Raw genomic sequence first — 19,808 nt, forward strand, 5'->3', positions numbered from 1 at the left:
TGTCCTTTTTTTACTTTCTTTTCTTTTCTGCACTTGACTTGAGGTAGTGATAATATAACCGATATACCATTCATATACTTACATTTCTCCCCCAAAATGCTCCCGTCTAAGAATCTGTGACTGTGGACTGTGACATGCTATTTATTTTATTTCATTCACCGTATCTCATCCTCATGCCGATAAGAAAATTCCCATACAAATGATACTCATATATATAATTTCATGTGTTCATATTCTACGTTCTTAAGATAAAATATACACCATAGCTTCATCATGCTCCTAAGTTACATATGTGCAAAATACCTCCTGTGCACAAATAGTTATGTTACTTTATTCATCAAACGTCCCTTAGTTGACTACACATTGGGTATAAAGTAGCCGAGACCTACCTAAATATATAAGGGAGGACACGTGACCATGGTGGACGTGGTATTCACTGATACTTAGCTGTCACTGTCGCATCCATCATTATAATTAACTACCCTACCTTATTCAACCTGTAAGCGCAAAACCCGTCCGCCAGTTTTTCCTGTTGGTCAGAAATCTAAAACAGGATCATCATCATTCAATATTACCCCCGAGCGGGGCAAAGCAGGATTAAGGAACAAGGGCTCTATATATCTCTGGGACTGGGGGTGAGTGATACGGTCATCTCAAGTCCTTTTCCTTCGGAAGGTTCCTTGAATGTATTCCGGAATATTGTTGCCGGAGAACTAAATTTTCTACCACCCCGTTCAGATGAGGAATAATATGTTACATGAGGGGTTGGAGGGGCGGAGAGGCGGACAGTTGAACGGGGTTTTAAAGCCGTGCGGTAAAAACCTTCGGTGAGGTTTATGCTATCATGACGCCCTCCCATTAAAAGTACATTTCTCTATATGCTCTTGATGGTAATGCTTTATCATATTCCTCACGTCCTTACCCGTAACTAATCCAATCTTAGCCTCTAATCTCACCTAATATATCCATAACCTACCCCTCTAACCCTGGTGCCAAGGGCATTGAGTTTGATTAGGGATGTACAAGTGACGTTCTCTGAAAACTCACCCAAGAGAATTCTAAAACCGAGAAAAAGAGAGAGTTAACATGATTAGAATAGCCGTATTGTTCCCTTATTACTGAGCACTTAAACTGCGTTTATTTTATATAGTTAATTGAGTGGGCCGCCAAGTTCAACTGGAACCCTGAGGCGTATGTACTCCGTATTGTAATTAAAATAAGATGACTTGGCGGTAATTCAAGTGTAACGTATTTCACCACATGCTCGGCCGCTTTGTACCATCACCCTAATTTAGTATGAGAGACTACCCTCTAAGTCAAAACACAACAAGGTAATTTCCCATAGTAAATTAGTATACTGGTACACAGTGGCTGAGTTGGTGGTACGACTGAGCAGGTGATAAATTACATCAACTAACAAGTTAGTTAAATAAGATAACTAGTATGAATGACATAATGTTATGACTGAGATAACTAACCAATTAACTAATGTAATTAAGTTAATATTTGATATTATAGGAGTCTCGATTATTACTCCGTCGATATATCTGAGATATATCTTCTTAACATACAGCTTTCTTCGGGAATGAAACAACTGCAGAACCGGACACAACATAACAAAATATAAATTTCTTTCCGCCTTTTCTGTCCAATTCAGGTTTATCAGCAAGCGTTCCAAGATACAGCACATTCAAATACAATTATCCCGCGATCTTCAGTCTCATCCCAACCACCACAGTGCCAGCCCCACGAGTAGAATGAACAAGCGGGGACTCCGTTGCATCGCCCCAATGCAGGTACTCTACAGATGTTCTGGAAGGACCACTCAGCGCCATCCACATTGCCCTGCGCTTTAGTATTGCTTTTTCTTCTCCTTTTTCTTTATTTATTTTTGAGATGCTACGTCAGAACTCAGGCGTCAGGCATCCGCACAGGGCGTCTGCTTGCGGATCTAGAACGGGAAAACATCTGATTGGGAGGCCGCCTTGAGTTGTTCAGAAGCGACAAGTTAAACCGTTGGGATACGTTGCGACGGATACGTTGCGACTTGCTTTGGGGGTGAATATACATGTCTTCAATATTATAATATATTGACGAAATTAATTTTTGTCTCTTGTTCCGGGCACCCGAGAGCTTTTGGGGTAAAATCTGGGGTTACAGGAGAGAGAGTGCTGTCCAGCATTGATATCAGAACGATCCACGGATGTGCTTCAGCGTTAAAATGCATTGGCTCAGGTTTTGCGATACCTAGGAACCATTGGCTGGGATGTCCTTGACACCGTGGCATATATCATTCTTGCAACTCCTGCACAGATATGCAGATGATGCTGACACCTTTTTCCTTGATTCTTCCTTTTTTTTTAATTTTTATTTTTTTATATATTTTTTCTTTTGGGCAATTGAGCTGCTGCAAGATGCAATGCTTGAATACAAAAAACATCTCATTAAAATTGAATTTGAAGCCAAGTGAATCGTATTTCTTATTTAAGCCAAGTAAATTCTTATCCAATTGAGTTGCGGCAATCTTAATTCCCCTCCAAAATATGACAGTGTTGATATCCATGGAGTACGTCAGCTGAATTGTTGACGAAAGAGCCAAGGTGGCGAAGTATTTATTGTAAGCTATCTTGTAATTTAACAGCTTACATGGGGGAAGGGTTAACGCCTTGATGCAGCTGTGTCGGTGAAATGTTAAGGATTCGAATGCCCAGGTTCCTACTGTTCAACTGAAACAAGAACATTAAAATTACTCTTTCTTCGCCTCTCACTATGTATTAGTTCAAAGGGTTAGGAGTCTAAGGACATAATAATAAGATTTGATGGGAAGTATAAAATTCCGTAAAGCATCAGATGAATGGGCAGAGGAGGCCGAGGGGTCTGGGGTATTTTAATTTTGGTCTTCGATATCTGATACCATTTGAGCCCGTTAACACTTGCCTGGATCGGCTGCATGATATATATTATTGATTCAGGAACAAGAAAACTTCGCATATGATTGTCGAGGGCCCAAAAAATAGAAAAGAAAAAAAAAAAAAAAAGGAAAGAAAAGCCAAGATTATCTCTCTTGTCTTTTGTCTGTATTATATTTCTTGTTTATTTGGAGTAATACCAAAACGAACATTTCCTGGAACTTCTCGGAAGGGTGCAATGCCTTTAGGTATGACCCTTGGGCCCTGGTTGAGTATGTGGGTCAAAGAATACTTCGGGAGACTGCACCGGACTTGGGGGTGTGTCTGCCGGGGCAGGGGGCAGCCTCTTGGGTGGGGCCCAGGTGGTTCAGCAGGTTGTCCAGGTGCCCAATTGCGCCTTAAGTATGGTGTTCAGGACAAAGGGGAAGACATTGGCTGGCAGGGCTTGGCTTAGTTTCTGTGGGCTGTCTCCGCCTTGGTTAAAGTTGGCACTACGATTGACGGTATGGTACGACACAGCGAGTGGTTACTGGTAACTTTGCTACCAAGAGACGGTAAGAGATACAGTTTGGATATGGGTAACGCTTGGAGATACAACTTTCTTCTATTTTAAGTGGTGCTTGATAAAGGAGTGAGGGAGGGGGATGTTTTCTAGGGGGAGGGGGCGGAGGAGAGCATAGGAGGAGTAAGATGTTACTCCCTGTTCTGTTCCGCTGCATACAGCCACCCCAGCTGTGTATAGGCCTAGCCGCGGTAGAAAAACATCCGCATAACCTGTTTAATTTACCTGAAAATTACGTACTCGGGAAATACCTGGGAATACCTGGGAATAATACCTTCCTGCCTGAGCCCATTATTGGCTGATTCTGTCACTCCCTTACTTGGTATTATTAGTGTTCTGTCTGGTCGTTCTTGTGTATGTCAGTTCTGTTGCAGATGTTTCTTTTTTTTTTTTTCAACTTCCCGCGTCCTCTGTCTCCTCCTCCTCCACCTCCTTTCGCCTTCGCTGCCACCACCAACTTTTATTTTTTTTTTTATTTTATTTATTTTTTATTTCTTGACCACACTCTCTTTTGTCTTCCTTTCGGTTTCGTCTCTCTCTCTGTTTGTCTCTCTCCCTCGTTCAACGGGTAACCAGGAGGGTCGTGAGAGTTCAAGCAGCCGCCCTGACACATTCCAATACCGGAGTGCCACGCTTGGCAGATCATTCGCCTGTGCCGCCTCTTGTCGTTGCTGTTGCTGCTGCGACCGTACCTTCCTCGTCTGAGGCCTGCACTATTGGCTGCGTAACCGCAACTTCACTCGTTTCACAACAAATAATAATATCGAAAGGAGATACAAACGTCTTCTTCTTTCGTCTTCTTGTTTATCCTTCTTCATCATCATCCTCCTCCTCCTCCTCCTCCTCTTCACCCTCCCCCAATTCCCGTATCTTTGTTGCTGCATTCTTTGCATCATCAATCGCTTGTTAGGTCCCACCCCCTGGAACCGTTGTCCCTTTTACCTGGCGTGTTGACCACCCACCCCTTCCTCCTCACATCACTCTCTCGAATCGGTTTCGACCGTCAACTGTCTCTTATCCAGTTTCCAATTACGAGCTACATCTCTCTCCTATATAGTCCGTCGAAAGAAGAAGAGAAATAAAAAGCAGGAAATCCTCACGGTCTCATCTTCGTGTTGCGTTGCTCTTGCTGTTTGCTTTGCTTCGCTAGCTTTGTTTCCTCTCATTTGACAGTCGATTTGCGAGTACACCACGACCGTTAACTACCAGGAATACCTTTCTTTTACTTTTCCTGTCGACAAATTTTCCTTGCTTTTTGACATCAGAGTTAAATGGGTATGATAATATTATAACGTAAGCCTTCTTGCTTTGGGGGGGTTCGATTAACTAATTGCGTGGTTGGAAGTTAAATTGGCTGACCAAGTTGCATCTATTGCCGCCCTACAGTCGAGAAATTTGAATTGTCCGTTTAACCATGTCGGCCCACCCGCAAGGTGGCCGGAATGGGTATGATGATGGCTATGGCCATAATCCCCAGGCGGACGCCTACTACCAAGACGGATATTACGACCAGAATGACTATTCCCAGCACGATGGGTACTATGACAACAGAGGGTAGTGAGTCTTGCCTCCAAAACATATCTGGATACAAAGGACTAACATATACCCTTCCTCTTTTATTCTTTTCCCTTATAGTAATGGGGACAACTCATACCAGCCGCAGGATGGCTACTATGACAATAACCACCAGGGTTACGAGGACGAATACTACAATGATCAGTACTACGATCAAGGAGCTGCAGGCTATCAATATGGCCCACAGCAGGGACGTCGCAGGGGTCATGATTCTGAAGAAGATTCAGAAACCTTCAGTGATTTCACTATGAGATCAGAGACTGCTCGTGCTGCGGATATGGACTACTATGGCCGTGGTGACGAGCGATACAACAGCTACAATGACAGCCAGATGGGTGGGCGTGGATACCGTCCTCCCTCTTCACAGATCTCCTATAGTGTAAATAGATCTTCTGGTGCTTCCACCCCTGTCTATGGGTACGATTACGGCAACGCCCTTCCTGCTGGCCAACGATCACGAGAGCCGTATCCCGCTTGGACTTCTGATTCTCAAATTCCACTCTCCAAGGAGGAGATCGAAGACATCTTCTTGGACTTGGTTAACAAATTCGGGTTCCAACGTGATAGCATGCGAAACATGTATGACCATTTTATGACCCTGCTTGATTCTCGCGCTTCTCGCATGACTCCCAACCAGGCTCTTTTGTCACTCCATGCAGATTATATTGGTGGTGACAATGCAAACTACCGTCGTTGGTATTTTGCCGCTCATCTGGATTTGGATGATGCGGTAGGATTCGCCAACATGAACCTGGGCAAGGCCAGTCGTAAAACCCGAAAAGCCCGCAAGGCCGCCAAAAAAGCTGCTGCTGGCGGGCCTAAGAACGAAGAACAGACTCTCGCTGATCTAGAAGGGGACAACAGTCTGGAAGCTGCAGAATACCGCTGGAAAACACGGATGAACCGCATGTCACAGCACGAGCGTGCCCGTCAGATCGCTTTGTATTTGCTTTGCTGGGGTGAAGCCAATCAAGTCCGGTTCATGCCTGAGGCCCTCTGCTTTATCTTCAAGTGCGCCGATGACTTCTACCACTCCCCTGAATGTCAGAATCGCGTTGAACCTGTCGAAGAATTCACCTACCTCAATGAAATTATCACCCCTCTGTATCAGTATTGTCGTGACCAGGGATATGAAATTTTCGATGGCAAATACGTACGGCGGGAGCGTGATCATAACAAAATCATTGGCTACGATGATATTAACCAGCTTTTCTGGTACCCAGAAGGAATCGAACGGATTGTGATGAACGACAAAACTCGTATCGTGGATATTCCCCCCGCTGAACGATACCAGAAACTCAAAGACGTCAACTGGAAAAAAGTGTTTTTCAAAACTTACAAGGAAACTCGCTCATGGTTCCATATGATGGTTAACTTCAATCGTGTTTGGGTTATCCACGTTGGTGCTTTCTGGTTCTACACCGCCTTCAATTCCCCGACTCTGTATACAAGGAACTACAAACAGAGAGAAAACACTCAACCCACGGCTGCTGCGAGATGGACTGCTTCTGGACTTGGTGGTGCTGTTGCTACCTTTATCATGATCTTCGCAACAATATGCGAATGGGCCTACGTTCCTCGAGCTTGGACTGGTGCGCAGCATTTGACAAAACGCCTCATCTTCCTTATCGGCATTTTCATTATCAACGTCGGACCTGCTGTGTATGTCTTTGGGGTAAACCAGGATAACAAAATCGCCCACGTACTGGGTATTGTGTCGTTCTTCTTCAACTTATTGACATTTTTCATGTTCTCCATTATGCCGCTTGGTGGACTCTTTGGTAGTTATCTTACCAAAAATTCTCGCAAATATGTCGCCAGCCAAACTTTCACTGCTAGCTATCCTAGGCTTCATGGAAATGACATGTGGATGTCATATGGCTTGTGGGTTTGTGTCTTCGGGGCTAAGCTTGCTGAGTCTTACTTCTTCCTCACACTTTCCTTCCGTGATCCAATCCGAATCTTGTCGCAAATGAGGATCAGCAAGTGCGCTGGTGATGCTCTTTTTGGGGCCTCGCGAGATGTTCTCTGCAAACAACAGCCTAAGATTCTGCTTGGTCTTATGTTTTTCACCGACCTGAGTTTGTTCTTTCTTGATACTTACATGTGGTACATTATTCTGAATGCCATCTTCTCTGTTGCTCGCTCGTTCTATCTCGGTGTATCTATCTGGACGCCCTGGAGGAATATTTTCTCTCGCCTACCCAAGCGTATCTACTCTAAAGTTCTTGCTACGACCGACATGGAAATCAAGTATAAACCCAAGGTCCTCATATCGCAGGTTTGGAACGCAATTGTTATTTCGATGTATCGGGAACACCTGCTGGCTATCGATCATGTCCAGAAACTGCTCTACCACCAGGTCCCCTCAGAACAGGAAGGCAAACGGACACTGCGGGCCCCTACGTTCTTTGTCTCACAGGAAGACCATTCCTTCAAGACCGAATTTTTCCCAACTCAGAGCGAAGCCGAGCGTCGTATCTCCTTTTTTGCCCAATCGCTATCCACTCCGATCCCCGAACCAGTGCCAGTGGACAATATGCCGACATTTACCGTGCTCATTCCTCACTACAGCGAAAAGATTCTCCTGTCCCTGCGTGAGATCATTCGTGAGGATGAGCCTTACTCCCGTGTTACGCTGCTTGAGTACCTCAAACAACTCCACCCACACGAATGGGACTGCTTTGTCAAGGATACGAAGATTTTGGCTGACGAAACATCTCAATTTAATGGAGAGGAGAAGAATGAAAAGGACGCTGCGAAAAGCAAGATTGATGATCTGCCTTTCTACTGCATTGGTTTCAAGTCTGCGGCTCCCGAATATACTCTTCGCACTCGTATATGGGCTTCACTTCGTTCGCAAACCCTGTACCGTACCATTTCTGGTTTTATGAACTACAGCCGTGCCATCAAGCTTCTGTATCGTGTAGAAAATCCTGAGGTTGTTCAAATGTTCGGTGCAAACTCAGAAAAGCTCGAACGGGAACTGGAACGGATGGCTCGTCGCAAGTTTAGGATTGTGGTTTCTATGCAACGGTATGCGAAATTCAACAAGGAGGAACGTGAGAACACTGAGTTCTTGCTCAGAGCTTACCCGGATCTTCAAATTTCATACCTGGATGAGGAGCCACCTGCAAACGAGGGCGAGGAACCGAGACTGTATTCTGCCCTGATTGACGGTCATTCTGAGATAATGGAAAATGGATTGCGACGGCCCAAGTTCAGAGTCCAGCTCTCTGGTAATCCAATTCTTGGAGATGGGAAATCTGACAATCAGAACCATGCGATTATTTTCTACCGCGGCGAATATATCCAGCTCATCGATGCTAACCAGGACAACTATTTAGAGGAATGCCTCAAGATTCGTAGTGTTTTAGCCGAGTTCGAAGAGATGAATACTGACAATGTTTCACCATACGTTCCTGGACTCCCGCCGTCGAAAACCAACCCCGTGGCCATTCTTGGCGCTCGTGAATACATATTTTCGGAAAATATTGGCATGCTTGGTGACGTTGCTGCGGGCAAGGAACAGACTTTCGGTACTCTCTTTGCCCGTACCTTGGCTCAAATAGGCGGCAAGCTTCATTATGGTCATCCTGATTTCCTCAATGGTGTTTTCATGACTACTCGCGGTGGTGTTTCCAAGGCACAAAAGGGTTTGCATCTTAACGAGGATATCTACGCTGGAATGAATGCGCTTCTCCGTGGTGGTCGCATCAAGCACTGCGAATACTATCAATGCGGCAAAGGTCGTGATCTTGGCTTTGGCTCCGTGCTCAACTTTACCACTAAAATTGGTACTGGTATGGGAGAACAGATGTTGTCTCGAGAGTATTACTACCTGGGCACCCAATTGCCGCTCGATCGCTTCTTGTCCTTCTACTACGCACATCCGGGTTTCCATATCAACAACTTGTTTATTATGCTTTCGGTCCAGATGTTCATGATTTGCTTGATTAATCTCGGCGCTTTGAAGCATGAAACTATTCCTTGTATAGTTAAGAAGGGAGTTCCCATCACCGATCCTATTTTGCCAACGGGTTGCGCGGACACAATACCCATCCAAGATTGGGTTCAGCGCTGTACTGCTTCGATCTGTATCGTCTTCTTGCTCTCCTTCTTGCCGCTTGTTGTTCAGGAACTTACGGAGCGCGGATCCTGGCGTGCTATCACCCGTCTTGCGAAACACTTTGGATCCCTGTCTCCTTTTTTCGAAGTGTTCGTTTGCCAAATATATGCGAACTCGCTGCATAACAATCTGTCATTTGGAGGTGCAAGATATATCGGCACTGGACGTGGGTTTGCTACTGCTCGTATTCCATTTGGTGTTCTTTACTCCCGTTTCGCTGGCCCATCGATTTACTTTGGTTCTCGATTGCTGATGATGCTGCTCTTCGGAACTCTAACTGTCTGGACTGGATGGTTGCTTTACTTCTGGGCTTCTCTGCTTGCTCTTTGCATCTCGCCATTCTTGTTCAATCCTCATCAATTTGCCTGGAATGATTTCTTCATCGACTACCGCGACTACCTCCGCTGGCTTTCTCGGGGCAACTCCCGATCCCACGCGTCTTCCTGGATTGCCTTTTGCCGACTTTCTCGTACTCGGATCACGGGTTATAAGCGCAAAGTCCTTGGCTCGCCGTCTGAGAAGTTATCTGGTGATGCCCCACGGGCACAATTCACGAATATCTTTTTTAGTGAGATTGTTGGGCCCCTTGTCCTCGTTATTGTTACTTTGATTCCATATCTGTTCATCAATGCGCAGACTGGTGTTAAGGAAGATGAAGCAAAGCCTACCAACTCTATAATTCGACTTGCAATTATTGCCTTCGCTCCCATAGCTGTCAACGCAGGCTTACTTGCAGTTCTCTTCGCGATGGCTTGCTGTATGGGTCCTCTATTGAGCATGTGCTGCAAGAAATTCGGCTCTGTACTAGCTGCTATTGCCCATGGTGTTGCTGTCGTGATGCTTATGGCCTTCTTTGAAGTCATGTTCTTCCTTGAAGGATGGGTGTTTGCTAAAGCACTTCTCGGGATGATTGCGGTTACTTCCATCCAGCGATTTATCTACAAGTTAATCATTTCCCTTGCTTTGACGAGAGAGTTTAGACAGGATACGTCGAACATTGCGTGGTGGACGGGCAAATGGTATAGCATGGGTTGGCATTCGATGTCTCAGCCCGGTCGAGAGTTTCTGTGCAAGATTACGGAATTGGGGATGTTTTCTGCGGATTTCATTTTGGGACATGTGCTTTTGTTTTTCATGTTGCCGCCGCTCTGTATCCCGTATGTGGATAAGGGACATTCCGTTATGCTGTTTTGGTTGAGGCCTAGGTATGTTCTACTTCCCACTCCCCACTTCTTTCTCCCTCTTGCAACCAAACCTTTAACTGATCATATTGAACAACAACAGCCGTCAAATCCGCCCACCAATCTACTCCATGAAACAATCCAAATTGAGGAAGAGAAGAGTCATCCGCTTCGCGATCCTCTACTTTGTTATGCTCGTCATCTTCCTTGCGCTTATCGTTGGGCCCATCGTTGCGAGCCGCTTCCTCTCTCCATTGCAATCTATCCCGATGAACCTGCTTCAGCCCACTGGATTGAATAATAATGATACTACTTCTGAGCCGACGGGGTTGGCGTTACGGGATGTCACGGATGCAAAGAAGACCGATCATGCGAGATTGTGAGGTTGTTTTAGTTTGGGGGAAGACTATTAGAGAGTGGGTTGATAGAGGTGTTGATAGAGGGGTGGGTTTCGAGAAAGACGAATGTTTGAAATTGTTAGGGGTGATTGCATTTTTGAGGCGTTCTTCTTTTACTTTTCTTTCTCTAATAACTTTTTTCTTTCTTCCTTTTTTCTTTCGTTATATTACACACAACTCTCAAAGATCCTTGAGAAACTGCCGAATCGAATCGAATGTATTGTACAAACTGATAACAGAGAGAACGATTACTCCGTATACCCACTCGGGGTTTTCTGACTTGGCATGTAGGGAGGGAGTTCTAGTTTTTACTTTTTCTTTTCGTGTTTTTCTATGGGGTGGTTGACTTCACTTTTGCTGGACTTGACTTTGATCAAGAGGGACATTTTATAATGTGTTTTCTATTACTTTTCTTCTTCTCTAATTTCATTTCTCCTTTTCTTTTTTTCTTGCTTTCCTTTTACATAGCTCTCTATTTATTAATGATGATACACATTCCCACTTTTCTCATACTTTGAGGGTTTTAAAAGGCATCAGCTTCATATTTTCACTAAATATCAATTCTGTTGTAGATGTAGTTAGAGAAAACGTTTCGATGAAAATAAGCTTCTTTTGTTATTTCCATTTTCTTGTATTATATGTGGAATATCTCTTCAATTTTCATCTCTGCTAGAGTGAGGCATGTGAAGCGTGGGAGTCTCAATCCCCCCCCCCCGAAGTACTTGAATCACGTGAAATTTCCCTTTTACAATTTTTTGTTGGGACTGACTTTACCTTTTGCAAAAAGACTCAAATCGCAGAACAAAGAACAAAAATGATAATTAATCCCTCAAACAGCTGATAAGGAGCAACTCCAAATCAACAACTTCAAGCAACATCCAACAACCTTCGTCACCACAGACTTATTTATATTCTCTAATACCCTCCTCCCAGGCGAATCAATCAATTAAACCTCACTTCGCGTCTCTCACCTACAGCACCTCCTCTCTCTCTCTCTCTCTCTCTCTCTCTCTCTCCTCCTCACCTCTTCCCTCCCTCCTCTGTTTTAATACCTGTTGTCTAATTCGATCATCGCATGCCCGCCGCTTAACCCCCTCTTCAGACCCGCCCTCTTCTCCCCTCCCTGAATTATTTCATGAATAATAACTAATAACATGACATGATGGATCTGCACGAAACCCAGCGCCTCGTCCTCGAGTACCTCCACGAACTCAGCAACCAATTCCAACGTGTGCCGGGCTCCGCTATCTTCCTCCGCTATGTCAAGTCGTCGTATCAGAATGACCCCGTCCGCTCTGCTGTCGAGTTGTTCCTGTTTCTCTTCGCTGTGAGGTACCTGCTTGCACCTAAGTATTCGACTAAGCCGAATTTCGTGCCTTTATCGGAGGAGGTGAGTGGTGGTTCCTTTATGTGCCATTTTCTGCGCCTTTTTTTTTTTTTTTTTTTTTTTTTTTGTGGCTCTGGCGGGTGGCCGGATTGGTGTGGAATTGGATGGAGAGAGATGGAGAGAGATGGAGAGATAGTGAAGATGGGTAATTTTATGGGATGTTCAAATTGAGAGATGAATTTAGCTAACTGGAGCTGAATTGGTGAAATCTATAGGAAATCGACGATTTGGTTGAGGACTGGACGCCCGAGCCGCTTGTTCCCCCCCCTTCACTTCTGGATGAGTCTGAGGTTGAGAAGCGCATTGTGCTTACTGGGTATGTTATATTTCCTCTGTTCGCAATTGAAGTTAAAAACGTAAAATTGGGGTGAGACCCTGGTGAAATCCAGTTCTACTAACGTTGTTTCGATTCCAAAACAAACAGTGCAACAGGTCCCAAATCCAAACTAACAAACGGTCGCACCGTGACTAATCTCGCATGTTCCAATTTCTACAACTTTGTAGCCAATGAGACCCTGAAGGAGAAAGCCATACAAACACTCCGCACCTACGGCGTCGGCCCCTGCGGACCTCCCGGGTTCTACGGAACTCAGGATGTCCACATGCGTACGGAAGCGGATATAGCCGCCTCCCTGGGTGTGCCAGCTTGTATTGTCTACTCGCAAGCGTTTTCCACGATATCCAGTGTTATCCCATCCTTCTCCAAGCGCGGGGATATCATTGTTGCGGATAAAGGGGTAAATTATGCGATTCGGAAGGGCATTCAGATTTCACGTAGCGCAGTGCGCTGGTATGAACATAATGACATGCAGGATTTAGAGCGGGTATTGAGCAAGATTACGAAGGAGCAGGCGAAAAAGCCACTGACTAGACGGTTTATTATTACTGAAGCGATTTTTGAGAATCGGGGGGATATGGTGGATTTGCCAGCAATTGTTCGTCTTTATTCCCCCCCCTTTCTCTCTATTTTTTTTTATTTTTTTTATTTTTTTTATTTTTTTTATTTTTTTTTTCCCGTACCATCAACGCCAGAACAAACAACTAATTCGCTTAACAGATCGAACTAAAACTGCGCTACAAATTCCGTCTAATCCTCGATGAAACCTCCTCCTTCGGCGTCCTTGGACGTACCGGCCGCGGAATCACAGAACATCAAAACGTCGACGCTACCGAAGTCGACATGATCGTCGGGTCTCTAGCCGGACCTTTTATTGCTGGTGGTGGCTTCTGTGCCGGCTCAGAAGAGATTGTTCACCATCAGCGCATCTCTGCCAGCGCCTATTGTTTCTCCGCTGCGCTGCCCGCCCTGCTGGCTACGACGGCCAGTGAATCATTGGCTATGTTGCAGAATAATCCGGACCTTATCTCTCAGCTGCGGGAGAATATCAAAGTGATGTGGTCGCAGGTGGATCAGAGAAGTGAACATGTATACTGCTCGTCGGTGCCAGAGAATCCGGTTATGTTCCTCGTGTTGAAGCCCAGTGTTGTTGCGGCCAGGAGTCTTTCCATTGAGGAACAGGAGGCGGTGTTGCAGGATGTTGTTGATGAGGTATGTTCTCACTCTCTTTGTGCATTGTGTCAATTTTAGGGTTTATTTATTTTATTTTGTTTCCTTTATCGTTTATTGTTAATTATGTATTGTTAATTATTTCTCTATTTATTATTTATTTATATTTTGGTGTGTTGTGCTTTAATTGTGAGGTCTCCTCTAACCAATATTTGCACTCAAGGCCCTAGCCAACGGCGTCCTCATTACACGCCTGAAGTCTGTTGAGGACGACGTGGTTCCCAAACAAATAGCATCTCCAGCACCTCCAGCCCTAAAAGTGTGTTTGACAACGGGCTTATCACGGAAGGAGGTCGAGAAAGCGGGCACCATAATCCGACATGCCATTACGAAGGTTCTAAGACAAAGACGATGAAATGCCGTTGCTGCGCCCTCTCGGAGTGGGCTTTATTTTTATTTTTATTTTTTTTATTTGAAGACGGGTGTTTGGTGGGGATCTTGGGGCTTTTGGATTCTGCCTTTACTTTCTTAATTAATTTTTTTTCTTCTTCTTCCCTTCTCTTGTGTATACTTGGTTTTGGTCTTCACCCTTTCTATTTTGTATTCGAAAAGGAAGAGAGAGGGGTGCGCTTTGTTGATTGCATTCAGTCCCGTATATCGTTATTTAATAATATTATATTAACCTACCATCTTCTCCTTCCAACTTTTTCTATGTTGCCTGCTACTTTCCATTACGCCACTGTGGGGTTGTGACTTTATCCCTGTTTTTGCTGATTAGCTTAACTTATCTTTGCTACTTTTTGAACCTTTCCCTCTTTCTCGAGATTCTGTGATAACTATTCATGCACAAAACTCCGTGTGTTTAACTTCTTACACTGATTCTTTACACCCACTCTGCTACCTGTAGGGTGAAGCAACAACCTCAGTGGCCACTCAGTCGCTAGCACACTCCACGTCTATCTTGGTTCCGCCCGTTTTTCCTTCCCAGATGTCGTTTCATCTCATCTGAGGCCGGTGTCGGGAGACGATGGTGAGTGAGTTGGCACCATAACCAAATCATAGGACGATAGCCATTGGTTTTCACCTAAGGAAATAGCCTTAATTTTTTTTTTTTTTTTTTTTTTTTTTTTTTTTTTTTTTTGGATGAGTATGTCCAATCAGGTGGTTGGGAGTGCCGGGGCTGTCAACAACTGAAACAGGAGAATGGGGAATTCAAGAGGGAGCGGATTTGTGTTCCTATTGGGTTGAGTGCTTGGTGCAGAGTATGTCGCAACAAATTTGGATCGGGTTAGTTATCTCTATCTAGTACCTGCATATGGGGCGCATGCATCGAGAAGGATGAGTTGTTATCGGTTAATAATAATGCGCAGTTGGTGGGCGAAATGGGCTGTTTGGGTTGGAAATGGACACGTCTTTGCTTAATGTGTATGTTACCCTGATTTACAATGATAATTTCTTTCTTTGTCTGCTGTAGTGTTTGTAATTATTTAAATTTTAACGAGAGCGTTACGTAGTTGAAGAGCAATGTACATGTTATGGTCACGTGTCGGCGGAGCAGGGAAATTGACTCTTGATTAATCGAACCAATTAACCGTGGCAGCGAATAATAACCAACTACAACAAACTACTACTACTACTACTACTACTACTACTACTACTACTACTACTACTACTACTACTACTACTACTACTACTACTACTACTACTACTACAACAACTACAACATTGTTCCCATTACAAACAGGACTGACACATCTGTGGGCTTCCTCCGCTTTAGGCTTGATCCTCATAATCGCCCCTTCATGTGCTCCAACTCACACTGCACAGGCTCACTTTTGTTATCTGGATTAATCCTTGCTCCCTATCCCCTCCACTATCTGATAAACCCCCGAAACAACGATGGCTGAACGCAAAACCTCTCGTCAACGACAAAGAAACGAAAATACCCCAACTGCAGCCGCGGCTGGCTGGACATGACGGTCGACCCGTTATCCACTTGTGTTGACTCCAGACTTTTAACTTACAAGTGATGTCCCAATGGGACAGAAGAGAGAGAAACGGCCTGCTGCACTGCCGTTTCAAGACCCAATTAATTTTCGAACTGCCATAACATCGTAAACTCAATCCAGATCACTTTGTAATTGATGCATGAAATCGATTTTCTTCTGCAAAGCAATGTGTCGATGTGCTATCCAATCATATTTCAAGTTGGTGTGGATGAACGAACATCTCTTACCCCCTCAGCGCAGGACTGGATCGGGCTCTTGGGAATGCTCTACAGTTTCCTGGTCCTCCGGGCGTGATACACTTGAGCTCTCTAGGGGGCCCTATTTCCATCAAAAATTGTGAGAATCAGGGCACTAAGAAACATGCAGGAAGCGGTAACTGAGGGACCTAGAAAAGCCAAAAGGTCCAGCCACGTTTGAGGTATTTTCAACCCCAGCAAGTGCATCAGATAATGCGCTGGGCTCCTCCTCGCTGGTCTGGCTCTAGGCTAAATTCTGATACAGCGGTTTTCGAACGCCATGTGTTGCGGAGAGAGAAACGGACTGCTTGCCTCTATGCTCCAGCCAGCCGCCATGGTTAGCCCACGGACCAAGAGTGCTAGAAGTGGTTATGGTTGGTTGGCTGGCTGGCTGACTGATCGGCCAAGTCATGTTTGCCGCTGGGCATTTGGACAGCATATCTACAGCATATCGAGAAAAGAAAAGCGCGAGACGGAGACGGCGATGCTCATTTGACTATTCAACAACATTAATAATTCTGACAACCGAAGACAGAAGACAACATTCCGGCGTTGACAGATGCAGTTCAGATCTGCCGGACGAGTCCATCAAATTAACCAAGGAAAAAGAAAAGAAAAAAAAAAAACCATCCAGATTGTCCAAATTCAAATGGGGAATTTCTATATCTTTTCTAATTCTACTAATCTTTTCTTGCTTTATCTTGCTGACACGGAGATATGCTTTTAATTTCTTGTCTGTATACTTTCTTTGGTTCCCATAGGCTACTGCTGCTCTTTTCCTTCAAACAAACAGCCCAACGACTTGCCGCCCGGGGCCAGCCTTCCCACGCCTGGCCCAACCCTAAGCCTAACCAAATAAGCTTTGACCTCTACCTTACGGAGCATACCAATGCCTGCTCCACACCACCGAAAATGTTAAAAGATAACCAACTTCCTATCCCTACTCAGTTTTGTTTCTGCTCCTTGTTCATACCTGATCTCTCTGTTTAGTACGCTGTCATCGCCGGTCCTTATATTTCAATTCATTCATTCCTTTGTTGGTGAGAGACAGTTCTGAAAGTGTCAGGACTTTCCACTGCTCTTCTGGTGTAGTTAACTGTTCGTTGCTCACCTGTCTGTCTAGTCAAGAACTCAACGTCTCCTACTCACTCCTTTTATTTCTTCGTGCCATTCTGGTTTGGCTGTTGGTGATTCCCTTTTGTGTGAACCCAACTTATTCCACACTCATTTCTTTTTTGACAGCTAGTATCATTCTTCCTGTTGACTCGTCCCTTTTGTGGACCTGCCTGATAACTTGTTGCTCAGCTGGTTCTTGAGATAACTGAAGTCAATTATATCTTTAGAGCTGCTTCTCTCCTTTGCTTCCTCAGGAAAAGACTTGTTGACTTCACATTTTGTCACAGCGACAATTTCTTTTTACATCTATCTACATGTTCTGCCTGCTTGAAATATCTTCAACACAATCTTCTCTTCTGTGTCCCTGTTAAAAGCCATCTCCCTTCTGTATTTGGCTGTGACATTGTCAATTCCTTTAACATCACTCAACACACCTCTTGCGCGCGCAGCACCGCAACAGGATAAATCCGTCCTTATACCACCGGTGTTTGCAAGTCTTTCCGCAGTTGTTTCGTACTACAAGGTGAGATACCGGGATTGTTTGGACCCTTGATATCCTATTATAGAGGCTAAGCCTATCGCAGACAGATAACCCCTGGTTCACGTACCTGCGTCACTCCTTGGGCAGTTGGCTCTGAGAATATACTATACGAACCCGTGTGTTCAGAATTTACACTTTTTGGTGAGAACTCTCTTCCTTCTCTTCCGGAATACCCCCATTTTTAGCTTATAGTGGTGCCCGGATTTCTCTTCTCACTTGAGACGGCTTTTGGGTTTTTACGTCTCGTGCATGAGCCTGCCGGTTCAAACTGCGGGATGGGAAATGCGAAACCGATTCTATTGTTTTTTATATTTGCCTGCTTACTTCCGCCGAAGAGATTGACCCGTTCTTCACTAACATAGACCTTGCAGCATCTTTCTCTCTGATATCAAGGAAAACACTATCCATTGACTGAACATTTCGCACGAAAGTGCTTTACAAAAATGAAGACTGGTATCTTCACCATTGCTACGCTCTCTTTGCTGGGCGCGACGTCTGCCCGCCCGCAACGTAAGTTCTCTCGATTGCAGTTCCCCTTGCCGTTGTCAATCGTTTGCATGCGATTGGAAGCTCATATCGTTCGGGGTAGCATACCGAGTTCAAAATGAAAGGCGTGCGGCGCCGACGAACTACGTTACCGTCAACGTGCCTAAGGTTCTTGTCTGGATGGACCGGGATGGGAAACCATTCAGTACCCAAACCATAACTATGGTATCAACCACATACGGTGTTCCACAGGAGACAGCCCAATCGAGTCTTAATTCAGACCACGATTTCAACGAGAAAAGCCAACTTCCTGACCCAGATTCAGACCCCTCGGCGTCATATCTTGCTGCTGCTGATGTGAAAGATGACCAACCATACGCTGCCAATGCAAATGATCCTAGTAGCGTGAACTCAGCTTCTAAAAATCCACCACAACCACAGCCATCAAAGGCCACGGCTAACAGAGTACCCTCGTCGTCGCAAGATACCTACAAAACAGCACAGCCACCCTCAAACCACCCTCTCAAAAATGGACTGGGGATGTCTTACTCCCCTTATCTAGGTGACGGCGGGTGTAAATCTGAGGAAGAAGTCGACCAGGACATCTCTAAAATGGGTAGTTATAACGTTATCCGCTTCTATGGGGTCGACTGCGAGCAAGTCCCCAAAATCATGTCTGCCGCCAAGAAACACAACAAGAAAGTCTTTGCTGGTGTCTTTGACATCAACAATCTCGACAAAGATTTGGAAACGCTCATTGATGGCGCCAAATCCTCTTGGTCATCAATCGTCACTGTCTCTATCGGCAACGAACTCGTTAACGGTGGCAAGGCCTCTGTGGCCTCTGTTGTCCAGGCTGTCGACAAGGCCCGCTCGACCCTGCGCCAGGCAGGCTACACGGGTCCCGTTGTCACCGTCGACACTTTCGGAGCGCTCATCAACAACCCAGAACTCTGCTGGGCGTCCGATTACTGTGCTGCTAACTGCCATGCCTTCTTCAATCCTAATACTGACGCATCCGCTGCGGGAGAGTTTGTTAAGAATCAAGCAAAGCTTGTTTCAGTTGCAGCTGGAGGGAATAAGAAGACCGTTATTACCGAATCGGGCTGGCCTAAGGCCGGAAAGGCAAATGGGAAGGCCGTCCCGTCCAGGGAGAACCAGCGGAAGGCGATCCAAAGTTTGATGAATGCCTTTGGGAATGATGATGAGGCGGGTTTGATTTTGTTTTCCGCCTTCGATGATCCTTGGAAGAAGGATAATGAGTATTCGTTTGGGACGGAAAAGTTCTGGGGAATTCTGTGATGAGTTTTAGCATGTTCCCTCTCTGCGGTATTTTTTATTTATTTTATATTTACTTATTTTTATTATAATTATTGTTTTTACCCGCTTCTATTTTAGTTATCCTCGGTTCACTGGTTTGGATTCCCCTGTGATGATTGTTTTATTTGCCTTTTTCTTTTGTTTTCATGCTATGTGTGGGACACGATAAATAATGGATTACGAGAGAGATCAACAACTATGCTAAATAGTTGCAGCAGCACAATGGGATGTTTATGTGGGATATACTGATATTTAACCAAGTTAGAACAAGTGAACGTCGTATTGCCGAACAGCATAGGTAGAACCATGGGCTTATAATTATTTTTTTGTAATTTCCCCACAGTATAAATTGTTCTCTTCACATAATTTTAATGTAACCTTTCAAACACTGGTGGTTTTATGCCTCGGCATGGTTGGCACTCAGGTTATCACTGAGGTTCCAATCGCCTCTT

General features: G+C 44.8%; 3 protein-coding genes across 3 annotated transcripts; all 3 read left to right on the top strand.

Annotated features, from left to right (window-relative positions):
• Positions 1 to 4,885: 4,885 nt before the first annotated feature.
• On the top strand, positions 4,886 to 10,739 carry PADG_11846 (1,3-beta-glucan synthase component FKS1; the record flags this gene model as incomplete). Its single annotated transcript, XM_010762262.1, has 3 exons — positions 4,886 to 5,028; positions 5,107 to 10,380; positions 10,460 to 10,739. 3 exons carry the CDS (start codon positions 4,886 to 4,888, stop codon positions 10,737 to 10,739), a joined length of 5,697 nt encoding a protein of 1,898 aa, XP_010760564.1.
• A 1,177-nt stretch (positions 10,740 to 11,916) lies between these two features.
• On the top strand, positions 11,917 to 14,063 carry PADG_04921 (serine C-palmitoyltransferase LCB1; the record flags this gene model as incomplete). Its single annotated transcript, XM_010762131.1, has 5 exons — positions 11,917 to 12,144; positions 12,357 to 12,457; positions 12,566 to 13,076; positions 13,199 to 13,690; positions 13,872 to 14,063. 5 exons carry the CDS (start codon positions 11,917 to 11,919, stop codon positions 14,061 to 14,063), a joined length of 1,524 nt encoding a protein of 507 aa, XP_010760433.1.
• Positions 14,064 to 17,993: 3,930 nt separating this feature from the next.
• PADG_04922 (uncharacterized protein) lies at positions 17,994 to 19,338 on the top strand (the record flags this gene model as incomplete). The annotated part of the gene is made up of 2 exons (XM_010762132.1): positions 17,994 to 18,060; positions 18,140 to 19,338. 2 exons carry the CDS (start codon positions 17,994 to 17,996, stop codon positions 19,336 to 19,338), a joined length of 1,266 nt encoding a protein of 421 aa, XP_010760434.1.
• Between the last annotated feature and the right edge of the window lie 470 nt (positions 19,339 to 19,808).

Source organism: Paracoccidioides brasiliensis (genome assembly GCF_000150735.1).
Source record: "Paracoccidioides brasiliensis Pb18 unplaced genomic scaffold supercont2.5, whole genome shotgun sequence".
Lineage (NCBI taxonomy): Eukaryota > Fungi > Ascomycota > Eurotiomycetes > Onygenales > Ajellomycetaceae > Paracoccidioides > Paracoccidioides brasiliensis.